Source organism: Puntigrus tetrazona, chromosome 5, assembly GCF_018831695.1.
Source record: "Puntigrus tetrazona isolate hp1 chromosome 5, ASM1883169v1, whole genome shotgun sequence".
Classification (NCBI taxonomy): domain Eukaryota; kingdom Metazoa; phylum Chordata; class Actinopteri; order Cypriniformes; family Cyprinidae; genus Puntigrus; species Puntigrus tetrazona.
The window spans coordinates 9,742,298-9,767,097 of NC_056703.1; the positions used below are offsets into that span (position 1 = coordinate 9,742,298).

At 35.9% G+C, this 24,800-nt stretch overlaps 3 protein-coding genes across 6 annotated transcripts in view; 1 reads left to right on the forward strand and 2 right to left on the reverse strand.

The window, feature by feature from the left end:
* The window catches only part of htra4 (HtrA serine peptidase 4), a 9,293-nt gene extending 1,147 nt beyond the window's left edge, over window positions 1-8,146 (forward strand). The window contains exons 1-9 of one of the 3 annotated variants that reach the window (XM_043240505.1): window positions 1,320-2,106; window positions 2,343-2,442; window positions 3,179-3,383; window positions 5,209-5,406; window positions 5,485-5,517; window positions 6,226-6,340; window positions 6,416-6,473; window positions 6,566-6,661; window positions 7,237-8,146. In XM_043240505.1, the coding sequence (XP_043096440.1) occupies window positions 2,363-2,442; window positions 3,179-3,383; window positions 5,209-5,406; window positions 5,485-5,517; window positions 6,226-6,340; window positions 6,416-6,473; window positions 6,566-6,661; window positions 7,237-7,402 (951 nt within the window). In that variant the 5' untranslated portion in view covers window positions 1,320-2,106; window positions 2,343-2,362 and the 3' untranslated portion in view covers window positions 7,403-8,146. Of the gene's footprint in view, window positions 1-1,319; window positions 2,107-2,342; window positions 2,443-3,178; window positions 3,384-5,208; window positions 5,407-5,484; window positions 5,518-6,225; window positions 6,341-6,415; window positions 6,474-6,565; window positions 6,662-7,236 lie in introns of those variants that run through there. The other 2 variants (XM_043240503.1, XM_043240504.1) reach the window with 2 other exon arrangements.
* A 208-nt stretch (window positions 8,147-8,354) lies between these two features.
* tm2d2 (TM2 domain containing 2) lies at window positions 8,355-10,660 on the reverse strand. Its single transcript, XM_043240507.1, has 4 exons — window positions 10,138-10,660; window positions 9,949-10,036; window positions 9,748-9,863; window positions 8,355-8,769 (listed from the first exon to the last, which is right to left on the reverse strand). Exons 1-4 carry the CDS (start codon window positions 10,401-10,403, stop codon window positions 8,556-8,558), a joined length of 684 nt encoding a protein of 227 aa, XP_043096442.1. The 5' UTR covers window positions 10,404-10,660; the 3' UTR covers window positions 8,355-8,555.
* Window positions 10,661-11,736: 1,076 nt separating this feature from the next.
* Window positions 11,737-15,536, reverse strand: tbx3b (T-box transcription factor 3b). 2 transcript variants are annotated; one of them, XM_043240165.1, is made up of 7 exons: window positions 14,839-15,536; window positions 14,401-14,668; window positions 13,775-13,921; window positions 13,615-13,691; window positions 13,058-13,191; window positions 12,351-12,877; window positions 11,737-12,119 (listed from the first exon to the last, which is right to left on the reverse strand). In XM_043240165.1, the coding sequence occupies exons 1-7, from the start codon at window positions 15,120-15,122 to the stop codon at window positions 11,889-11,891; spliced, it is 1,668 nt and encodes a 555-aa protein (XP_043096100.1). In that variant the 5' UTR covers window positions 15,123-15,536; the 3' UTR covers window positions 11,737-11,888. The 2 variants fall into 2 exon arrangements, with proteins under 2 accessions (XP_043096100.1, XP_043096099.1); XM_043240164.1 differs by having other exon boundaries at window positions 11,737-12,152.
* Between the last annotated feature and the right edge of the window lie 9,264 nt (window positions 15,537-24,800).

The window sequence follows — 24,800 nt, forward strand, 5'->3', positions numbered from 1 at the left end:
GTGATTAGCTATTTGTTATTATTGATCACTGTATTATATCAAATGCACAAAATAAAGTATTTGAGGGATTTTTGTTTTGCAGTTGTAGGCTATAGCTATTGTAGGCTACACTGTTATGCCACCATCATTGTGTTCATTTCCCTGTCCCTAAGCAAAATAATCTAAACAAAACAAATGACTGACTTCTCGTAAATTCTGATAAAATTATTTTTATTTTAGAAAAACCAGTACTTTTAATCTTGATGGAACGTTTTAGCTGTAACTCACAAATCACAGCGCAGGTTTTTCAAGTTTAAGATTTACAGGAATGACACATTTAAAACCAGATTTTTGCATATTTCGCACATGTCATGTCTAGCACAGATATCGCTGAAATACTACACTTACTTTCGCAATACTTAGGTGCAAATCAAAAAGTCATTGAAGGGGCATATCATATCTGATATGATTGAGTGCATCTTAACTTTACAGCTTCATGCAAAATTCAACCGAATCCCCTCATGAAAAAGTAAGAGGAGGCGTTTATGTGATAATAGATTTATGTCTTAAGCCACAAACCTCTGCAGTAAAAGAGGTGCAGCGTTTCAAATCTTTTTCAATGTCAAGGGAACTTTGATAGCATTCATGTCAGCGCTGGCATTCAGCAGTTTTGCATATTGCGAAAACTAGAGGAGTTGTTCATGTCAACAGCTTCTTTGTCATTTGTTGTTACAAGCCAAATCATAGCATGTCGATTGTATAAATGAACTGAACCTTAGGATGATATTGCTATAGCTACCAAAAATGTTATTGTATATGGGAAAGAGATTATTGCTGACATTTTTAAATGCCTTCTTTTTATCTTGCCACGATACCTGTGGGTGATTTCCACCATTTCTACATTTGTAGCGCTAATGTGAATCATCATATTGTGTTATTTTCTCATTCTCACAGCATGAGATATGATTTGACACACAGATGATTGTATCAAATGGTCCCTTTACAGTGTTAGCACAAATAGTACTGCACTGAGAAGCCATTTTTTATTGTTTTCTATAAATGAGTGTGGTGCCAGAGGCAATGATCAATGTTTGAGCTCTACACAATCCTACTGACACCAGAATCGTTCTAGCTGAACTTTTGTTAGAGAAGGCATAAGGTGTATGTAAATTAATAATTTTTTAAAAGCCTTCTTTTTAAAGGGATAGTTCACCCAAAAAATAAATATTCTTCATTTACTCAAACTCATATGACTTTCATTCTACCATGGAGAACCTCTGAGCTGTTGTTTTTGTTTTTTTCCCAGACAGGGAATGATAATAGGGACCAGGAGGAGGCTGTCAAGCTTCATAAGGACATGCATGACACATGCACTGTATTCTAAGTTTTCATTTTAATTTATTCACTGAAAATTGTACTTTGAAACTTTAGCTCTTTTAATTTCCGTTGTATGCAAAATAACAACATTGACTTTTTATTTTAAACAGAAAAAGTAAAATAATGTGAGTTTTCAAAAGGTAGTAGTACATTGTTTAAAAGCAAAAAACATATGCATTATATATGTTTTTAGTTTTTTATATACATATATATGTGTGTGCGTATGCTCCTGTATGCTTTTATACACACAAATGTTCCCTGGCTTCTGGCCAAAAGGTTCAGATTTATTTTGTTTTGACAGTTTATGCCTTGGGATATATGATCTATCTATAAAAACCATGTGGCATGTTCTGTCAGCTATGTGTTGCCAAATTCAGGGGTCCCGAAAGGGCTGGAAAACACAATGTCACAAGCAATTCAGGTCTGAAGGTAGACTCAATATGCAAATAAATAGTCATGGGAACAATGATTTCGTCAACAGGTAACATGTGGATTGCATAACCTTTAGCCACATCCCGGTTTTTGCAAAAAAAAGTAAGATAGAATATGACTTCTCATTTCTCGTTATAGAAATATGTTCTGTGTTTACCTGTTGTGGTTCACCCCAGTGAAACCTGTGCATGCAATGTCGGGACCCTGACTTTCTCTCAGAGGAGCGAGGCTGCTGTCAACTGCCACAGACTTGGAGATAAGCATGTAACATCAATTTATGCAGAGACTGTGTGACAAGTTCTCCCCCAGTGCCTTCAGGTAGCAAGCTGAAGAAAGGAGCTCCACGGGGCTGTTTGCTTTACTCATAGCTTGTGCCCACACATTACTATTGTTGATGTGCAACATGTTGAAGAGCGACATTGTGACATTATCAGATTTTACAAAGTTGTCAGCCCATGTTTCGCGCACACGTTTTTTTCAGACAGGTCTCTATTTAAAAACAGGAAAGTATTACTTTCTAAAGTAATTTGTGTTGTTTCTGTCTGATCTGATAGGCTCTCGAAATCCAAGCAGCATGCGCTACAAATTTAACTTCATAGCAGATGTGGTGGATAAGATTGCCCCTGCAGTGGTCCATCTAGAACTGTTTAGTAGGTAAGGACAGATGGTGTTGGTTGTTTAGATGCTGAGCACAGAGTGACATGCTGGTTATAATGCTTTGTATTCTTTCTTAGCACCCCCAGATTGAACTCTCCATATGTGATTAAATTATGACAACATAATAGTTTTTGCTTGCCTGTTTAGACAGAGGTTCAAAAATCAGAGTAGAATAAATATGTAAACACTTCTGTTCGAATTGGAATTTCTGTGTGTTACAAGATAACTCTTATTGCATTTTGCATACATTAAAGTTTAGTATATAATTATGTGACAAAATATGCAGTTTTATTACTGAACATAAAGAATAAACATTTGTTGTTACATTTCACAGTTTAAGAAAAAGCATGTTATACACTGGTCAACAAGAGTGAATTTATTTGATGTAGCAAAACAGTCAGATTGTACAAATATGATTAAAGTAACTGTTTTTAATGTTAATAGATATAATTATTGTAATTCATTCCTGTGATGGCATAGCTAAATTGTCAGTAATTGTTACTCCAGTATTGATTGTCATATGATTCTTCTATCATTCTAATATACTGGTTAAATAAATGTATTTATTTATTGGTATTATGTTCAAAATAGATGCCGTAATACATTTTTAGAATTCTTTGATGAACAGAATGTTTAAAGTGCAGAGAATAAGTTGGAATTTGCCTGTAAAATTGTTGTGCTTCAAAACCTAACTCATGCACCAAGGTACTGTTTTCCCAATGTTTCCTTCCAGACAACCGTTTTCCAACCAAGACATCCCTGTTTCCAGTGGTTCAGGGTTTATAGTGTCAGAGGACGGGTGGATCGTCACCAACGCACATGTACTGACCAATAAGGAACATATCAAAGTGGAGCTAAAAAATGGCTTGCTCTACGATGCCGCAATCAAAGATGTGGATCAAAAATTAGACATTGCTCTCATTAAGATCGACTCGGAGGTAAGATATGGAGATATCATGGAGAAATGACTCAACCAATGACCAAAAACTAGACTCCAGAAGTCTTAAGTGGTCGAAATACTTTTTATTGCTTGGAAAAAAATATGTTGTCTTTGCATTTTACCGTTCAGGTCTTCTGGTTTATCATCAGCGACTAGCTTCACAGCTGCTGCAAGTAAATTAATCTTGGGGAGGCAGTCCAGCAGATGTTTCTGGAGTCAGCAAGGGCTTGTGCCACCAAAAATTAGATTCTGCTTCTTGACATGGTTAATTTGTTTTCTGATTTTCTCAGGAGAAAATTTGTCTCGGTTTTACAAATTCCAGCCGATTTTCGCTTTGCGCTTGTGACCATGCAAGACAACATGTCTATTTGCAATCGACAGCCTGCTTTTGTAAACAGAACCAGCACAGAGCCCTGAAATATCTCCTGGCTGAAATACAAAACAGCCCAGAGATTTAAAAAAAAAAAAAAAGTATTTTCAGACTGATTTAGAACCACCTAACTCCTGAGACGTCTATAAAGGCAAGCTTTGATCAGCAGCGTAGAGCATCCTCTGCCAGCAACAATAATGTTTCACCATAACCCAGACCATAGCAACAGCATGTAGTCCAATGATTGGTAATCACTTTAATTCAGTTCCCAGACTGTGTATGGCTGCCTGTGGTTTCAAAAGGGAGGAGAAAAGTGGGGAAGAAGTGCCGGGGAGGCAGATGGCAATCTGTTATTTTGCAGTGCTCAGCCCCCCAGCAGTAGCCTGCAGAGTCAAGGTTGGGACAGAGTGTAAAGGCGTCCTGCTCCAGAAGCCCTGGTAATCAAGCCTGGAGTCATAAAAATGCATCCTACAGAGCACAGGCAGGCAGGGGCAAGCTCAGGCCTAGACTGGCTGCTGGCTTCAAACATTTCAAGGAAACTTATTAGAGTCTTCTAAAAAGGTGACGGCAAAGATGTCAAAAAAAACGTGCTCAAAAAAGGCTGTGTGATTACAGTGAGCTGTGCAAATGTTAAGAAATCCAAACAATAAAAGTTGTGACACCCTTTAATAGCCTGTGCTTTGACAGCTCACAAGCTAATAGTCTTTCCACTTCGCAACTACCTGTTTCTAGCACAAAAATTGAACGTCAGAAGATATATTAAGTGTTAGATGCAACTTATCAACATTCAACTTTGCCCTCTAAGCAATTGCTCAGTCAGAGGTTTAACTGTGGAAATACATCAAATAACTTATAAACAAAAATGGCACCTGCCATGACATTCACCTCAGGAAAGTAATTAATAATGTATAGCTAAAATCATAAATAATATATTACAAACGTATGTATTTAATGTATGCTCTCAGAAAGAGTATTATATTCATATTCTGAATTACTTATTTTTTATTTTATTTTCTTTCTTTTTTGGCAACATTTCTATCCAACATTTAGTATTTTCGTAGACTACTTCAGCTTAGATTTTTTTATTTCATTATTTCAGTCAGTTTCCAAAGCCACATGTACGTTTTTCATTTAATTTTAGTATTTTATTTCAGTTGGCTTTTTAAATCATTTTCAGTTAGCAATAACCATCTTAAATAAATCACAAAAAAATTACTCTGTCAAAAGTTAACATTGTTGGGGGCGATTCCTCTAAAGACAGCCATCATTTAAACTGTTAAATCTGGATATGTGTCTGGAGAAGGAACATCAATTATATAAAAAACCTGCATTTTATTGGTCAAAACAACTTAAAAATATACATCACTTTCCTTTGTTTAGAAAAATCAGGAAGCTGGCAGAATATGTATTAGATTAATAAATGAAATAATACACGCTGTCTCTTTGTTTTAAGCAGACTCCCCTGCCAGTGCTTTTACTCGGTCGTTCTTCAGAACTGAGGCCAGGAGAGTTTGTAGTGGCTGTGGGAAGCCCGTTTTCTCTTCAAAACACAGTAACCACTGGTATCATCAGCACTACCCACCGAGGAGGTCATGAACTTGGCCTACACAACTCTGATATGGAGTATATCCAAACAGATGCCATTATAAATGTAACCATTTTACATATAGTATAGCTGCGTGTTCATGAATATGAATCTGAATAGAACACTATATGTTTTCTTTCACAGTATGGAAACTCAGGAGGACCTCTTGTAAACTTGGTAAGGACCTTTTATTCTCCTCTCTCTTATCGGGCATTAAGTATATTTTAAACATGATTCTCTCTCTCTCTCTCAGCCGCTACTGATTTGTTTATGCCTATTTGTTTCCGGAAAACTTCCCCCAAGGTTATAACTTTTGTTTTTATTTGCGCAACATTCAATTTTGGTATTCATGGTTCCTTACTGTGCAGCTTCTACTGTTTCTGTGTCTGCTTCCATCTGGAAATTTAGTATACCCTGGGCAAATTACCTGCAGTGGTTTATATTATTCTATTGATCTTTGTAAAGGAAAACACAACATGTGTCCTTGAAGGAGCCTCAGGCTCAAGCATGCATCTGGCTTTGCAATATAAAATATTTCCATTTATAGTGTACAATGGATACTTGAAAATATAAAAAAGCAGTGCACAGACGCACAGTAATACTGGAATTAAACAATGCAATATTATAAGCCAAAAAGCTGTATTTCGACTTGATATGGCTTTACTACTGGTATGTATAACTACGTACTTACAAACGCCTTACATTGTATTTGTCTTAATCATGACCTTAATATTTCTATTTTCAATATATCAATATATTCACAAAATATTAATTATTAAGATAAAGCCAGTGCACCCAGTGATCACTGTCCCTTGAGTGTCTCAAGGTAGCTGTTCATTCATTGCAGTGCATTTCAATATTATGCTCCCTGTTTGCGGTTTCAAGGATGGGGATGTCATCGGCATAAACACGCTGAAGGTTACGCCAGGAATATCATTTGCCATTCCCTCGGACCGCATACGTCAGTTCCTTGCAGACTCTTATGACAGACAAAGAAAAGGTTTGCAAACTTCTTTTGAACTGTTCATTTGTTTTAATCTTGATTGAATTAAGCAGCTGTTCTCTTACATTTTAGGAAGAAGACTGACTAAAAAGAGATATATGGGAGTGCGAATGCTTCAGCTTTCAGCTGCGTAAGTGAATTTTTTTATATTCTTCTATTCAAATATGCTTTTGGTGAGATACATTGTTATTTTTTTATTATTATTATAATGTTTGTTTAAAGTTTGATTAGGGAGCTCAGGGAGAAGGAGAGCAACTTTCCAGATGTGAGCTCAGGGGTGTATGTGTATGAGGTTATTCCAGGGACAGCTGCATTCAGGTAAAGGGATTTGCCTACACCTTCTCTTACACCTCCTTATTAACCCCAACCGCACCTCTTTCTTCACTCATCTAGGCCCAGGGGCTCCTTTCATACTGTCAAAACCTTCAGTCACATCAAGATTTATACCCTCATCCTATACCATAAAGGCCTTTAAATATTTGTCCAATGAATATATTTTTCCTGCAGCACTTCTATCCTATTATGACATTCCCCCTATGTTTTTTTTTTTTCTGCATTAGTGTCTGCCATTACACACTTTAAGAGGTAGTCCACCTAAATCCAAACCTGTATGACTTTCTTTCTTCTGTGAAACTTAATAGAATGCCGGTAACCAAACGTTTTTTAATTACGACAGAATGATAATTTTTAAAGAAATCTCTCTTTTTAATTGAATAAGTTTGAATATCCACTTAAACAAATTACAGATAGTTAAACACACCCTGGACTCTCTGTTGCTTTACTATTTTAGATACATATCCTGAGTTAACTGTTGCAATTAACCCTCACAATACAAAAATAGCATAATAACGAAGAATAAAACAACGTTTTACATATTGCAATTTGCTTTGTAGCGCTGGTTTGCTCAACCAGGATGTGATAATCAGCATTAACAGACAACCAGTGCATTCTACAGAGGACGTGAGTCGGGCTGTGCAGTCAAACCAAGTTCTTTCTTTGATGGTGCAGCGTGCTAATGAAGAAATCACACTGACAGTGGTTCCTGATGAAGTGGACTGATCTCATACCATCTACATACCTCCAAATAATATATTATCCACAAACATGCATTGCTTGAAAGGGGCATTATATTAATAATACGGAGTATCAGAAGGCGTCTAGGCCAAGTGACGCTTTTTGATATAAATACACAATTGTTAAGATTGTATTGTTCTTCTGTATATATATAATTCTGGTTGATTGTAATATCAATTTTACTTAGCAGTCTTCAGTGTCACGTGATCTTTCCGAAATCATCCTGATATGCTGATGTGGTGCTCTGAAAGCAAGCACTGTGTTTTGTAATCATCACATGGTCAACATACACACTTGCATGCACTTACTAACTGCTGCTTTCAATCGTTTTTAATTTGCGTTTTCACCAGACAAGCCTTTGTACTCTGATTTTACCTAAGCCAAAAATTGTGAGTAATTGGTTATTGAATTAGCAATGCACTTGGATGTGTTGCAGCATATCCCCAAGTGCATAGTGTTTTCAGCAGCCCAACAGGCAGTAAGTAAATAATACATAACGTACAAGAAACACACAATGGAACACGAAAGAGAAAATTAATTTAAAAAAAAAAAAAAAAAACTTTTGGTACTTTCTCACCAAATTGCGTTTTAATGGTGTGTAAAAAAAGCCATGGGAATTCTGCCAAAGGATGCAAGCTTTTAATAGAGACTATTATTGTATGTATTTTTAATTGCAAGCTGTTTCATAACATCTGTCCCTTGACAGCTCTTTGTAGGTATTCAGTCTAAAATAAGATCTGTAACATCTCTGCAGCTGCTTTGGCACAGTCTGCAATCCAGCCCTGAAAACAAAACTTGGATTTTAAACATTTCGTAGCGGGGAGCATGTTCAGAAAGACCACACAGCCGTAAAAGACAAAGACAAGTGTAGTCTATTATGATTTGTGATTTCCTAGATTTTATATCTTTAAAAAAAATTGACTCGGATCGTCATAAATACTGACGTATCTATGAAGACTTTTACTCTTTGAAGATGCCATTTATTTACAACATTGCTTCATGGAAACACTTTACAAAAGAAACGAGAACAGTATTTTACAAATAATAAATGGGAGATAAGGCCAATGTAAGCCCATATGCATACAGTGTTTTAATTATACGCTTGTGAGCGTGAGAAAGGTGAATCAGCCTTTTGAAATCAGTAGAAAGTGCACCAGTTGCTGCTGTCGCTGGGAGTCAGGCCTCCTGTTATCAGGAGAATGAGGTCCACAAACCACCAGATGCCAAGACCTCCCAGGGTAAGAAGCTTTCCCACCGCGGTCCCAGTGTGCCCGAGACAGAACCGATCGACGCCAAAACACCCCAGGAAAAATGAGTACAGCAGGGTGGTGATGAAGTAGTGTCCTGTGTATCTTAATAAATCGCAAAGGAAAACGGTTAACAAATGTAACCGGTTTATCCCAGGTTTCCCAGACTAAGATGAATGTTTTAACTGTCTCAACTGAAAATATCTTCAAATGCGTCATTTGCATTATTCTGTCTCAAGATGTGCACCAATGATGTTTTCTTCTAAAGGCATTTTTGTGAAAGCTGCATAAAAAAATCGGAATTTAACCGTGGCCTATTACTGGCTTAAGCTAAGCCCTGTCTGTGAATCCAGGCCTTAAAGTTTGTTTAGTGTAAAGCTTTGAAATTGATGCAGCTCTATTTACTGAAGGCCACTCTTGAGATTTACACAGCATAAGGTACAGTACACACACGCTCTGAGTGAATCTGGGACGCACAGTACTTCACTGCCCTCTTGTGGTACAGAAATTAATAATTCTGTAACGCTCTTGTGGTTCAAGAGCAGTTCAAAAAACACTTTGTGTAACTGGCTTCAATCTAATGTAAGCAATTTTTTCTTTTGAAAGAAAAGAAACCTATCTCTAACTGTATGATCTGAATGTTTTATTCCATGAAATAATTCATGTTTTTATGTAATAAATCCATATCATGTTTATCTGCATTTTATTTTTTGTCTGCTGTCATTTATCTGTTTAGATAATGAGATTGCACAGGTGCTATATCATAAAATAACCTTATTATTAAACCTTTTACCAACCTTTTCCAATGTTCAGTTTCATTTTCCATAACCTTTCTAGTAAATTGCAATTACTAGATCCACTAATGAATAGTTCAGCACATTTTGTGAGTATATATAAATAGCTGGCAATCAGGTTTTAATCTGCACAAGAGCAATAACTAGATTATGAAATGTTTTACAGTTGACCATAAAGTACATAAAATTACAATATAATTGAAAAGTGTAAATAAAGTGTTATTTAATAGGCAACTGCAATTATCTTAATTTATATAATAGTTCCGATTGTGGGAACCCTTTCACTTACTTAATGCATGGCTCATTGCCTCTGAGAAACTCCCTTGGTCCAGCGCACTCTATGCCATCCAGTGCCGTGCATAACACCTGGGTATGGTTTACATCTTTGTACACTTGACCGCCAAACTACAAAAAAATAATAAGTTTTAGCTTGGCTGTTTGTCGCGCAAATTATTAGTGCATCATATATTTCCAATTAAAATGCACTTGCCTTTACACATCCATAACCCAGTTCCTGAAAGGCAGAAACATTTCCTCCGTGGTCGACTGGATCTTGACAGAATATGAATTCCTCTGGTCTATAAAAGTTAGAAATATCATCAAATAATTATAAGTCACGCGTGACGAGTTGTTTACACTTAACAGGCCGCGTGCTTGAAAAGAGGAGATGTTTACTCACAGGTATCGACAGAGGACGACAGGTGATGGAGGGCTGTACTCATACAGCTCCGTGTGATTTGATATTTCTGTAGGTATAACGCTCTCCGTCACGTTTTCTTCTGGCTGCTCGCTGGTCAGAACTGTTTTGCTGGTGGTTACTCTGTTTCCGGGTGACTCGGTCGAGTTTTGCGAGTGAATGCCTTCTAGACACTGTAAAAGCAGCACTGTGAAGAGCAGCAAGAACTGTCCGCATAATAAAATATAGTTGACTGAAATCTGCGGCATGGCTTCTGAACAGCGGTTAAGTTATCAGCGGCTAAATAATCTTTCCGGCTAATCAACGCGAGAGGCAATACCTAGCGGAGATTTTGCCAGTTGCATATGTAAATGCCAGCAGACATATTACTGGCGAGTTTTATTTCATAATATGCGACTTATGTTCCGTATCGTGGACGACTATGTACCATATTATTCTGCTAACGTTACCCGTAAACACAAGCTAAAACTGGGATGCACAACGGACAAGCGGCGCATTATGATGACGTTATTTTGTGTAGCGTTACGTCATTTCAAATGTATTTTCAGTATTATTTCTATCAATAACTTTTTTTTATTTCGCCGCTATGTATTTCAAATGTAATGTATTAATTATATTTTGTATTTCAAATGTAATGTATTATTTGTATTTTGTATTTCAAATGTAATGGAAAAGAGGAAGGAAAATTACTATTTATGATCTTGTTATACTGTGCACATCCTTTATGTATATTGGTTGAAATTTGAGTTTAACTTTGTGTGAATTAATAATAAATAAATAAATAAACATAAATATACTATAAATAAAATGCATTTTGCTATTACAATTAATAAACATTTGCCCTCGGTTGTGTTGAAAATGTAGCTATTTAACGAGATAATTGTTTAACCAGTTTATCGCCATTTTATTACTAACCATACATTAATAACGTTAGTAGTTTTATAGATTCCACTATATGTATTGGATTACAGGGCAAACATAGATATACGTTTGGGGTGGTATATAGTTTATTTAGAGCTGCATTTATAAATGTAATATATTACGTAATACATTATGTATTATACGTTTAATAATAAGATAATAATAACATCTAATATATCTTAATATGCATCATTTGAAATGTTTAAATATGAAATTTTAAATACGTTTTAAGACCCCTACCGTGAGTGAACCTTTTTATTCAGTAGCCCGTCAGATCTGATTTCATCATACAGTCAAGAGTGACCTCTTGTGGTGAAATCATGACCATCATAGAGGGGCGGATTTTAGCCGCAAGAAAATAAAATATTGAGGTAATTTGTTGTATGTTTATCTCATATATTAAGTATTTAATCTTAAACATATAAACCTAATTTCAGGTGTAAAAAAGGTCTAGGTTTATGTTAGAGAAGTATATTAGTAAGAAAAAAAAAGAATCAAATAATTTAATTATAGGTAGACTGAAAAAATATTACTAGGACTGTTAGATATTGCCTATAGCTTAAAATATGCTTAACTGAGTTGCATAGTCCCATGTTTACGAAAAACAAGAAGAAAAACACAGGAAAACTGTATGAAATTTATTTAATGGTTGCTCTGCAACTTTGTGTATTTTAAATATTTTTCACACTTTTATACAGCAGGTAAAGACTAAAGAATAAATAGCATATATTAATTTTTAATCCAGACGGTTGATACATACAATCGACTAAATGCACATCATTACAGCTGATCTTGTTCCTGTAGAGACGTCTCTAGAGATCTCGACGCTGTGTGTTTTGATCCTCATTAGGTTTTGAACCAGGAGTCGCAATACCAGCATGCTGATTTGTATCGGTTCTGGTTTGTGGCATTTTTCGGCCGTGCAGAAACATTGGAAAAGGGCAGGGTCCGCATCGGGATCCATAGCTAGCGCTGAAAAAGGGTGGTCCTTGAACCTGGTACGATGCGGCAGAGGACGTGGCGGCAGATGAGGTCGTGTAACTCTGTGGATAAGACAAGAAATTTCCAAGCACACCCTGAAAAAGTCAAATCAAATCAATGTTTTATTATTAGTGTTGCTGGTGGGGGTTTTTTTAACTTTCATGCACAAGCTAAAGTCAATAAAACAAAACACTTGTTTAGTGTGTTTTATGTGCATTCGGGTTTTTTATATTAATCTTGTTTGGCTTTTTTGTGATATATTTAGCCGAGCAGGCCACGAATTGTCCGCCTACCTGAGAAGTCGTTCTTTGCTGCTGCATGCCAATAAATCTTCGTTGTGAGGTCGGTACTGAAGCGGTGTAATCTTGACCCTCCCCTTCATTTGACCTTCTGCATAACCAAGGACCTGTTGCTCCAGACGCCAAAAACGGAAGTGTTCCAACGTAATTAAACTGGCATAAATTTGACAAGACATGCGGCGGCACACACAGAGAATTAATCAGGCCGGGAGCGGGGATGTAATAATGCCGAGTGAGCGAAGCCTTCTGAGAAACATCATTCAAATCATCTACAAACTTGCATTGTTCTGCATGTTTTCTATCCAAGGTTAAACGTTCAGTAACCTCTTTACTATGCTTTTCTTTGTTGTTGAGCCATGTGTTCCAATTTGCTTGCAGCTCCTGTTTTGAATTGTCCTTGGACTCTTGCACCGTTGTTGAGATTTCTGCAGAAGTTTGCTCATCTTGAGAAACTGAATGCTTTCCATCTTCATCGCTTTCCTTCTCATCTCCGTACCCATCGACGTCGCTCTCATTCGCATCTACAGAATAAACATCTCATAAATGTGTATCAGCAAAAGCAAGAATAATATCTATAACAAAACAGAGGGAAAAAAAGCCAATTAATACTATTAATGTCGTAAGTAAATCATTTATACATAAGTATACATTTATTATGGATTTTTATAAATGTCTTTTTCGTACAAATCCCAACCAAACACCTGTTGAAGTGGATGTAACGACGTTTGTTTCTTGAATTGAAGGATTTGATGAACTTTGGTCGAAAGATGAGTCCTCTGTGGACACACAGGCTTTTTTCGGGGCCACATCACTTTTCTGATGCAACAGCTGTTTCCTAATTATCGAAAAATATATTTGTGAGTGGATATTAAAAAGTATTTTTTCAGACAATGCTGCTCAAAAGATCACACTGAAAATCTGAGGTTTTAAAATCTAATGTAAACGTTTAAATAAAGAGATAATGAAATAAACAAGGAGGCAAATAAACGATGTAAATAAGAACAATTTTGCACTAATCAAATAAAGTCAATTTGTAATATTCATGGGAATATTCGTGTTTTTTTTTTTTTTTTTTTTTTACAAATGTCAGATTTGCTTAGTACAACGAGCAGTACGGCTGTCTTTAAATCTCTGAAATTAATATTATTCAGCTTTTATCTTCTGATAATAGAATTTGCTGTAAAATAAGACATTTAAAAGCACAATTGGTGCATTTTAGAAGTTAATTTTTAATAAGGACTGTATAAGAAAAAAATACCTTTTCTCTCGTCTCCCATTTCCGGTATCTCTGAATCCTTTTGCAAATGGGTTATTGTCAATTTTCAGCTGAGTTATCTGTAAAAGTCAACACAGTAATTAACAGACCACATTTCTTAATCGTTTACAACTTTATTAGGCTAATGCCTGGCTTGTGTCACCTTTTCGTTTTGGTACGCTGTCACGGCGATAAACTCTGTCTCGGGAAACACGTAGGTTTTGAACGTGCTGTACGGAAGTTTGAGGACGTCGTTGGCTCGAACGATATGAAACCTCGGCTGATATTTGTGCATGGAGTTTAATATGGTCTGCGAAACAAAGCATATCATTCGGCAAGGTCGTTTCGTGATATTTTTAAAACAATAATCGAAAGAAACGTTTCTGCTCAAATTTCACAAAAATCAGGCCTACTTTAATTTTTTTAATAATTATTTTTGCACACCAAAAAAAAAAAAAAAAAAACTTTAATGTGCCGCTCGCTACGAGCAACTTGTTGAATGTTGTAGCCCTCGTTAGGCCTACTTTAAATGTTTTATACTTTTTTTTTTGCACACCACAAAAAATACTTTAATGTGCTGCTCGCTACGAGCAACTTGTTGAGTGTTGTAGCCCTCGTTAGGTGTACTTTAAATTTTTTATAATTGTTTTTTTTTTTTTTTTTTTGCACACAAAAAAACTTTTAATGTGCTGCTCGCTACGAGCAACTTGTTGAACGTTGTAGCCCTCGTTAAATTAACTTGGTGACAAAGAGTCATTTTGATGGGTAATTACGATGTGAAATACTCACGAATCCATGTTTGTCAGATATGTTGTTCGTCAGTTTGAGCTTATGAAATGTCACCGCTTTGGACATCCACTGCTCCCCCGTAGCGGGACTGTCCGGGTGGATGTACATTCGTTTGGGCATTTCTGGGTCGGCCTTTCCAGCAACCATCCAGCGAGAGTTGTGAAACTTATATCTGTAGTCATCAGCCGCGACTATATCCATCAGCAGGATGTACCTCGCCTTTCTGTCCAAGCCGCTGCAGCGCACTTTGAAAGCTGGAAACATGCGCCTCAGAGAAGCAAAAGACGTTTTTTTACTCGTCAACAAAAATTCAAGTCAAAAACACGTAGTAAGTAACACTTAGAGAAATAAACAGCATGAGCGGTAGGCTGTGAATCATTGCGGTCCGTGCAAAAAAAAAAACAACAACTCTTTTTAAACCTTAAACCACTTGCTTACCTTCCAGACTTTGTTATGACCATCTCCGTGCCGCTTCTGTGAAACTGCCCCCACAGTTCCTTGCCTTCCAGGTGAACCACGGGGTCATCCTCAGGTGCTCTCGTCTCCACGGAGAGGTGCGCGGGAGACGCGGCGTCTTTGAGCGCCAGACGAACCGAGTTATGGAGCGCGTTCGCAAACTGCTGCTTCCCGTATCCAACAGGAAAAAACCGGGACTGCTGTCCAAGCATCGAACTAACAGCGAGGTCAGTAGGGCTGACCGGCATGAAGTGGCGATACGCCATTCTCTCAACTTCGCTGCTTGTGGGGTTATTTCATAACGTAATCTTCAAGAGTCACTTCATCCTCACAGCGGAGGTAGCTAATAACTCCTCTCTGAAGCCTTCAGCTTATGTGGAATCGTGCTGGTTTCAGTGCGCCAGAAGTTGCAGACAGTTTGTCAAAATGCATTTCGCCTTTTTCATCCATTTTCATGCTTTCATGGCTTTGTCCCGTTGAGTGAAGAACCCAACTGCAGAGACCGTGAAGGTTGTTTTATGGGGTTTAGTGCGCACAGATGATGAACCCTGGCGACCTTCTGCCGGATCTCGGGACGGCGTGGTGGTTTGTTGTCGGGTCGGGTCAGACGTTTCTGATTGGCTCCGTGGACACATCTAAACCAACTGTGCTTCGTCAGGGCGTGGTAAATCGATTTTATGAAGAATCAGCTGCAACAAAGTGATCTGATACAAATCGAGCTTCAGCTGTATGGGTTTTAGTGTCGCTCATGCTTGTGAACAAAGAAAATAACAGTTGTCACACGAACAGGTTGTGAATCAAGTCCAATTAAACTGATATATTTTCTGTATTTAGATTGCCTTTTAAAAATATATTCTGACTTCTAAACGAAAATCTGTCGCAGATATACAAAAAAGCTAATTCAGGATTTTGTCAAAATGTAAACAATTACCTACAATTTATTTAATTGCAGTAGAATAATTTTGACTATTTTTGTATTATATATATATATATATATATATATATATATATATATATATATATATATTTTTTTTTTTTTTTTTTTTTTTAAATTCATTTTTTTTTTTTTAAATATCTCCTTTTATATTTTTGCTGTTTTGTTTCATGATTAACGATTTGTTATTCTGTTTCATAATTCATAATCAACATTCAAAATATTGTTAATTGGCCTGTTAATTGGCCGGTTTCATTGCGACAGCTTACCCCCATGCATCACATACATTTACATTTCTAAATAAACGCACCTTGAGAAATATTAACCGATGTCATCCCCATGTTACTTCATACATTAAAAAGCGGTCATGTTCTAATGGCAGCGCGGAACAAACAGTGGGACGTGCTAAAATATATATTGGCCTAACTGGTGCTCTCTTTGGGACTGTCACATTAAATGACCCCTCCCACTCACCTCCCACACGATCAGCCGTGATCGATCTCACATCTCTAATCCAGATAGCGCAACCACAAAATACGGTCCAACATGGGTAACACTGTCCCTTACGCATTTGACATATTCTCATACACAGAATATTAAGTCTCATATTTTTTTTTGCTCCCACACAACGTCCCCTGAAGTGACTGAGGGTTCAGCTGATGCATGCTTTTGATTGTCTTGGCTGGATTAGTGAGTGTATTCAGTTACACGTTTTTATTGCGGAAGAGTTTTGGCTCCACATTCCACGAAGGATCTAAAAACGCCACAGTGGACCAACTGAGACCAGCAGGACACAAACCTCTCAAAACCATCAGTTGTGTAACCATGTAGTCGACTCATACTAACTTTTCCTTTTCTTGATGTCTACATGCACACATTGAAAGATAAACTACTATTAGTCATTTCTAGACATCAAGCTTTGATGTTTTTTGAAGGACGTGGCAGGTTTGACAGTCCGTGTAATGGGCAAGTCCTATCAGACATTCCATTGCAAGGTTTTTGATGAGGATCTATTTCTGTTTCTGCTCAAGGCGTCAGCACTTTAGCACAGATTAGGGACGCATCACTTTTATATTGTTTTTGTAATAGTGTAGTGTAAAATGTCTGACAGCACATTACTTTAGTAGTGCTGGTCACATTGTCCTGCCTATATGATCATTTAAGCGTTTAAATTATCATATAGGTTGTCTGTTGCAAATAATGTATTATACACAAAAATAGCATTACATAGACTACCATTCAACCATTTAATTTTTAATGTTGTGGAAAGAAGTCTTCTAATGCTGCATTTATGGGAGGAAAAATACATTAAAACATATTATTACAATTTAAAAGTCGCTGGGGTGTATTTGTAGCAATAGTCAAAATGATAATTTTTTCTTTTATGCTCATTAGAATTTTAAGTAAAGAATTTTTACCTTAAATATATGCATACATTTAATTTTTGATTAGTAAGATGCATTGCTAAGAACTTCATTTGGACAACTTTAAAGGCGATTTTCTCACAATATTGATTTTTTTTGCAACCTCCTTTTTTTGATTCCAGATTTAAAAAAAATAGTTGTATATAAGCCAAATACTGTCCTATCTTAACAAACTATACATTAACCGACAGCTCATTTATTAAGAAGCTATTATAAAATTAACACTTGAGGCTTGTTTTTGTCTTCCAGGGTCACATTTTCTATTGTATTGTAATTCTTCTCAACACTCAATGACTTTAGCCTTCAATGCACAATTCAGAAATCATTTCCATATGCTGATGATTTTCTGCAAAAATGAATAGATTAATTATAAATAAATGAAACTAATAAGAATATATATATATATATATATATATATATATATATATATATATATATATATATATATATATATATCTTTACTGTCACTTTTACACAATTTCATTCAAACACAATCTATATCAAAGGTGGTGAAAACTCTCCAGACGGAGATACAGTTTTATTTTCTAACATTGCCTACATTCTGAAGCATTTCAATTATTTCACGCCCTGCTTCTGTAATGGCTAAATCTGTGAATTTATGATGACGCTGTTCTATGACAGCTTTATGCCCTGTGTTCAGCTGCGCTGCCACGGTGGCTGAGAGTACAGAGAAAGATCCACACACCGGATTATGAGAGATATGCCATCTGCGGCCGTCCACTACTGATGACTCAATCTTTATTGGGCAAGGAGCAACCCTGGCCGTCAATCACCCCGACTTCAAAGAGGGAGCGGGCAGAGAGCGGTGGGAGGGAGAGAGCTCTGATGCCAGTCATGATATTTGTGAGAACACTAACAGGCATTGTGTGTAACTTAACACCGAGGATAAATAGTTGCTTTAAACTGCTCCACCAGCCTGTACTTACCACTGAGGTGTGGCTGGTCGGGAAGCGGTGAAGTTTTGCTTGTAATGTTCATGTTTGTAATCTAGCTACTGCTTAAGCTTTGTGCTGTCTTTTAAAGTGCCCCTATAATGGATAATGAACGGTTCGTATTTTGGTTTTGGGAGTTCCCAGCAACAGGTTGATGCATGTAATGTCAAAAACACTTTCATTGTCAATATAGTATGCAACCCCTCCTTTGCGTCAGATCGGTCTGTAAATCAATGCCTGACAAAGCGGTGTTTGTGAGCGCAGTGCTGCTTTGTGGCGGCACCTAGTGGCGAAGAATTAATTTACATTTTCATTGAGACCAACGCGGAAATACCAACAAGCGGGCAAGGGATATGCAAATATTTCATGTTGAGACAAGAAACAGCAGGGATTCATTTTAATGAATTTTGTTGAGAGACAATAACTTTATACGCAGTGCACCTTTTTGAGATTTAAAATGTTGCAGGATGTTTTTTTCCATTAATTTAAAGCCGTGTTGTACGCTGTATGAAAGGTCATATCCATAATCCATAACAGGGTCACTTTAAAAAAAAAAAAGTTCTGTCTGTTTTTCATTCATGCAGTTTTTCCCTCTTGTTTGTAAGATAATATCCGACTCACAAAAGAGACGACCTTGGATAGAAGGATTTCAATAAAGCATTATAACAGTAAAAAGAAGCAATTCATTTTGAACTTGAGCCGGAACGATCTGCAGATGTGAAGGTGAAGGCATTCGGTTTGTGAATAGTGTATATCCAAGAGGAAAATGCAATTAGGCTGCTTCACGTGAGTAATTTGGGTTACTTTCCTCCGGTGAATGAGCAGTGAGTGGCCTCGATGTGGCCGCCTCTCAAACACCTCAGCTGTTTATTTAGAGGGGCTGTGATGAATAGTCGGCCGCTAGCGGGCTGGTGCGACTGGACATGTTTGGACTGTGGAGGTGGGAGGAATGTAGTTAAACAGTGGCACTGAGAAGGTGTGAGGAAAGAGAGAAGTTGAAACGGAGCACGTCACGCCGTCCAAAAACAGGACAGCAGGATTCCCTCCACCCCCATATTTTTAAACGATGCACATTCGAGATAAAGCAAACTGTAGAAATCATCACATCGCTTCAGACAGGTTTTTTCCGGGAGCGGATCCGGCAGCAGATGAATGGGCACTGAGGGAAATGAAAGTAAATGACTGATTGTCCGGCGCCTGCAGTCATTAGTGTGATTCGGTTTACATCCTAATGAAGAACGCTTTCTTTCATAATAGATATAGTAAATGCTACATTAAAATAAACGCTGCTCTTTCCAGCTTTTTATATTTTTTCCACAGAAATGTTGAAGAGCGTAATTTTTATTGAACATTTTGATCAGCATATAATGATTAATTTGACACTGAAGACTAGAGTAATAGGTGATGAAAATTCAGCTTCACCATGGCGAGAATTATTTTTTAACATATAACAAAATAATAAAAAACAAAGCAGATGAGAGAGTACAGAAGACATATGTGACCCAGGACCACAAAAGTCATTATTCAAAATTGAGATTTATACATCACCTGAAAGCTGAATAAGCTTTGTATAAATAATAATAATAATAATAATGTATATTATTATAAATATAAAATATTGGTCGAGATGCATCTATATACATAAGTATGGAATCTGAGAGTGCAAAAAAATCGAAATATTAAGAAAAGTTGTCCAAATAAAGTAGCAATACTACTCATAAAAAAATTGTGTGATTTGTGATATATTTACAGTAAGACATATCATATATATGTGCTTGTGTGTGTGTGTGTGTGTGTGTGTGTGTGCGTGTGATATTATACAATTGGGCCAATTATTGTTACATAAATCACTCTAAAGAACAAAATAAATTATTGAAAGCAGAGCCACATTTTATTTTTATTAATATTTTTATTTTATAATTTATTTTATCAGTATTTTGTGATTCAAACAACAAAAAAGAATTACAACAGACAAATACTGTTTTGAAGGTTATTTATGCAATTTCCTTTATTTATTTTTTTTTTGGAGAAATGCTTATTGCATTATTTGCCATTATCTTATGTACTTGATAAAAGGAAGAAATCAATTTAATTGGCACATCTGCTCTTTGGAAATCAAATACAATTTTTTCCAGCACAAACATTGATCGGTGTCACAAGGTCAATGATAACCGGGTTGAATACTTTCATTCAGATGAAGGTCGGTCCTCAAGAACCATTGAGACTATTCTAATGCTGGCAACCGTAATCTGCCGCGTATTAAGCTCAAATATATAATTGCTATAATGCTGAAATCTTTTGCATGTGTTTTTGTTTATTTTTTTGATGTATGCAAATCAAGCGCTTTGCTGACCCTCCATTAAGATGGCTTTTACTGTAAGTAATGACCGTAAATAAAATTGAAGAGAAAACAAAAAGGTGTGATGGGAGTTATTTTGAATCTCATCCGAGATCGTAGTGGAAGTATGTTTTAAGTTTGCATGTTCTTTGGGGAAAACCAGCTTTGAGGCTGCTCTTTGGCGGCCGTTGTGTGAGGCTCGGGGGATCCGGCTCATTGAAACGCAACTAATCCCATGAACGCTCGCGCCAAAAAGACAGTATTGATGTTTTTGAGCAGTGAAAACCTACTCTGGTAGATTAGGAAAGGTCTGCCAGGCTCAGTAAACCTGTGATTAAAAGCTATAGTAGTCCTTAGAGTATTAAACATGAATCCGGGTAATGAACACAGAGGGAAGGGTAAATAAAGGAAGCTTTTCGGTAAATTAAATTAGATGTAAACATTTGTTTACTTTGGGGGTCATTCGGCATCAGATTTTTAGGAATTAGGTAACAGGACATTCTGGGTTTTTTTAAATCTTAAAATATTTTTGTAATATTTTAGCTCTAAAAGCACTGTCCTGAAGATTATACAGCAAGTCAAGTCAGCAGAGGTTTTTACTTTCGGGAAAATATGTGTTAGCACAGCATCTGAATTAATTAATAAGCAGCTAAACGCTTGTACATGACACATTCTTTTTTTATTATTAGATATAATGCTTAGATTAGATAAAACTTTTCATCAGGTAAGTTAAATATAAATCAGCATCAAGATATTTACGAAAATCCTTGTGTGACTTTTTTTAACATATTACCCTTTTTTAACATATTAACTAACATACTAACTAATATGTTAACATATATATATATATATATATATATATATATATATATATATATATATATATATATATATATATATATATATATACACATTTTATGTAAATATTTTATTTCAAAATTTATTATACACAGTAATTCAACACCTTAATATTCCATGTTGTATTATGGAAAAACGTTGAGGTTTCTGTCATATATTTTAATAAGATAATAGCTCTAACGTGTGAAAATTGATTCCTTTTTCTTTGCCGCTTGTATTTGCTTTTTTCCTTTTCTGTTTGCTTCAGGCAAGTGATTTACTCCCTTTATATTAAAATGCCTGGATTGATTTTGCAATGCAATAAAGCCAATAAAACTATGTTTATTTAAGCTTTGCAAGGGCTTTGGTGTGTTTATTTGCTAAAGTGTACGGGTCAGGACAAAGTCCGCTGTGAAAGAAGAATCGAAAGGCAGAAAGGCATGGGCTATCATGGATTTCAGCGCAGTGTCGTTTTATTAAAACATTCACATTAAAACAAAGTGTCAGGTTTGTTCAGATTAAAAAAGGTACCTGTTTCAACTATGGCTAATGTTGTTGTTTTATGTATGTTTTATGAGCAGAATGATATTGTAAAAATATGTAAAATTAAATAAATAAAAGCCTTTTTAAGCCTTCTTTAAGGACATTAATCCTAAATTGTAAAAAAAAAAAGTTTAATTTAATGATGCATACAATAAAATAAAAATGCATACAATAAAAAGAAAACCAGTATTTAGGTTTCTGCCGAAGACATCTGTGAACATGCTCATTGCATGCATGAGTGTGTTTGTGTATCTTCTGTACTGTTATGCGCAGAACCGCATGCACAGAGGTTTTCATGTTTAACTCGGACCACAGTAGGATCTAAGAGCTTGAGAAATGTTTGGAATTTGTCATGTCTGCCTGTGAATCTGTCATCAAACCTACAATTGTCTCTCAACATCCCGTTTATTCTGGTTTCAGTCCCTGCACAGCAGTGGCTTTTCTTCACTAGACTCATTGTTGACTCTGAGAGGGAAACTGTCTTCTCTTTGAAGCGGCTCTCCATACAAATTTGTGAAAACTATTTGTGAGCCTCTAAAACGAACATACACGTGATGCATCTTTAACAAAAAAATAATAAATAATCGTGTTGAAAACAATTGCATTATTGGAAGCATGACTGCATCGAAAGCGAGTAAAGACAAAAGAAAAAGGCACTTTAATAGGTTCTATTTATCAAAGAACCCTAAAAAAATATCATGTTTCCACAAAAATATCAATCACTGTTTTCAGCACTTTTATTAATGTTACATATTAATGGTTTTTTTTTCTTGAGCACCAAATCAGCATATTAGAATGAGTTCTGAAAAATTACACACTTTATCATCTTTAAAAGTGTTATACTGAAGATTGGAGTTATGGCAGCTGAAAATATTACATAGATATGTTTTTTTATGTTATAACGTTTATTATTATTATTATTATTATTATTATTATTATTATTTTACTTTATTGCTATACCCTTTTTTTTTATAAAGGCAACTTTAAAATTAAAAAGTCATATTTTAAAAAGTTTCCAGCCTGAAAAAGTCAAAGAGCCAGACAGCCAAAGGACAGTCAGCACAACATTCATCGGTATGATGGAATAAATAAATAAAATGAGCAGACGACAGGCTTGCTTTAATGTTAATGAGGCATATTGATCAAAGTCAACAGTAAAAATCGGCAGACAGATAATGGGGCAAGTGTAGGCTTCCTCTGGGAGAAGACGTCAGATCTGGAGTGAATAAAGTCCTGATGATTCAGGAAATAACTGTTAACCATAGTGATGAGATATTATACTAATATTCCTTAGCTGAACAGCAGATTAATTAATTAACCTATTATATATATATATATATATATATATATATATATATATATATATATATATATATATATATATATATACACACACACACACACACACACATATATATATATATATATGTTAAATTATAATTAATTTAAATCTTTTGTAATAATTGAAATGTTTGTTTATATATATATATATATATATATATATATATATATATATATATATATATATATATATAATATCTACAATATATAAAATATACTGTATATATACTTTCAGTAGTATAATTTAGAATTACTTTTATATTATTTACATAGAATAAAATAAGAGCTATAACAATGAAGTATTTATATACCATTAAAATGCCAAAATTAAATAAATAAAAACATGCACTTTCACAGTCGAACAGACACTTAAGGAATCACCGCTGGTGTGAATTATTGATTGAGAGAGACATTCTGATGAGGATGAGTTTGGAGCGGTGCTATTTAATTAAGGGAATGTACTCTTTCTCTTCCGTTTTCTTTTGTCAGCACAAACACCTCAATGGAAGAAGAGGCGCGCTGAGGACACTTCAGCACAAAGAGGCCCATCATTCCTCAAGCAGATCCCTCTTCTGCCTCTAATTACGGCTTCAGATTCAAACAGCGTCAAAATTTATGTCTGAAGGTGTTCTTAATGTCTGCTGTCTGAGCTGAGATATACAAACTGCAGATATTCCTGTGACACCCGAGAATTAAGGCTCATTTATCACCAGATTACTCACAGGTGGACCGTATCTCAGCGTAGCATACTTTAAAATAAATATATCTCAAAGACTTACCATTTATGCAATGTAGACGTCCTTTATAACACTCCGCTTTGTTATAATGTGTTTGACGGAGTCAGCGGTATATGAACAGGTGCAGCCTGATGTGAAATGATCTGTTTCAAATTTAGGATTACGGAGCCTGAGTCATTGGTGATGGAGTATAAAAACAGCAGGTGACATTGACCTCACAAATGCGGATTACACTGAATGAGGGCCAGTGAAGCAGCTGCTACTTACTGAACGACAACAAAAAAAAGGTTTTAAGGGTTAAACTTTTGCGTGTGAACATTTATTTACTGGTAAACCTTGCTCGGCTCATAACCGTTTAACTTCTCTTCTAGGAAAACATCGCATAAATGTGTCAAAATCAATACAACTATATGCACAAACAAGAAGGTCTTGGAAAAAGTCTTGACTAGACTAATTGAATTTGCTGATTCCAAAGACATTTTGTGCCTCTGTAGATCTGTCTAGTGGTTCCGTAATCGAGAATGAAAAACATATTTTGAGCTGGCATACCTTTGCTAAGAAACTGGTCGTTATGAATATATCATATAGTTTTATTTAATTTTTTTTGTTTTTAATATTTTATGTTGCTGTCTATCTTTAACTTGTTTTATTTTTATTTAAATATATGGGTTGTACTCGTTACAGTGCAGCCTTATAGAGAAAAACAGAGTGTGTGGGAAAATCAGAGGGGCGTCTCGGTGAAGTAATCTGAGCTGGTATAAATGGTCTTGCCTGGTTAGGTATAACAGCTTAGGCGTGAACATGTTTCCCTCTGATTATAGTCTAAAGAGCCCATCA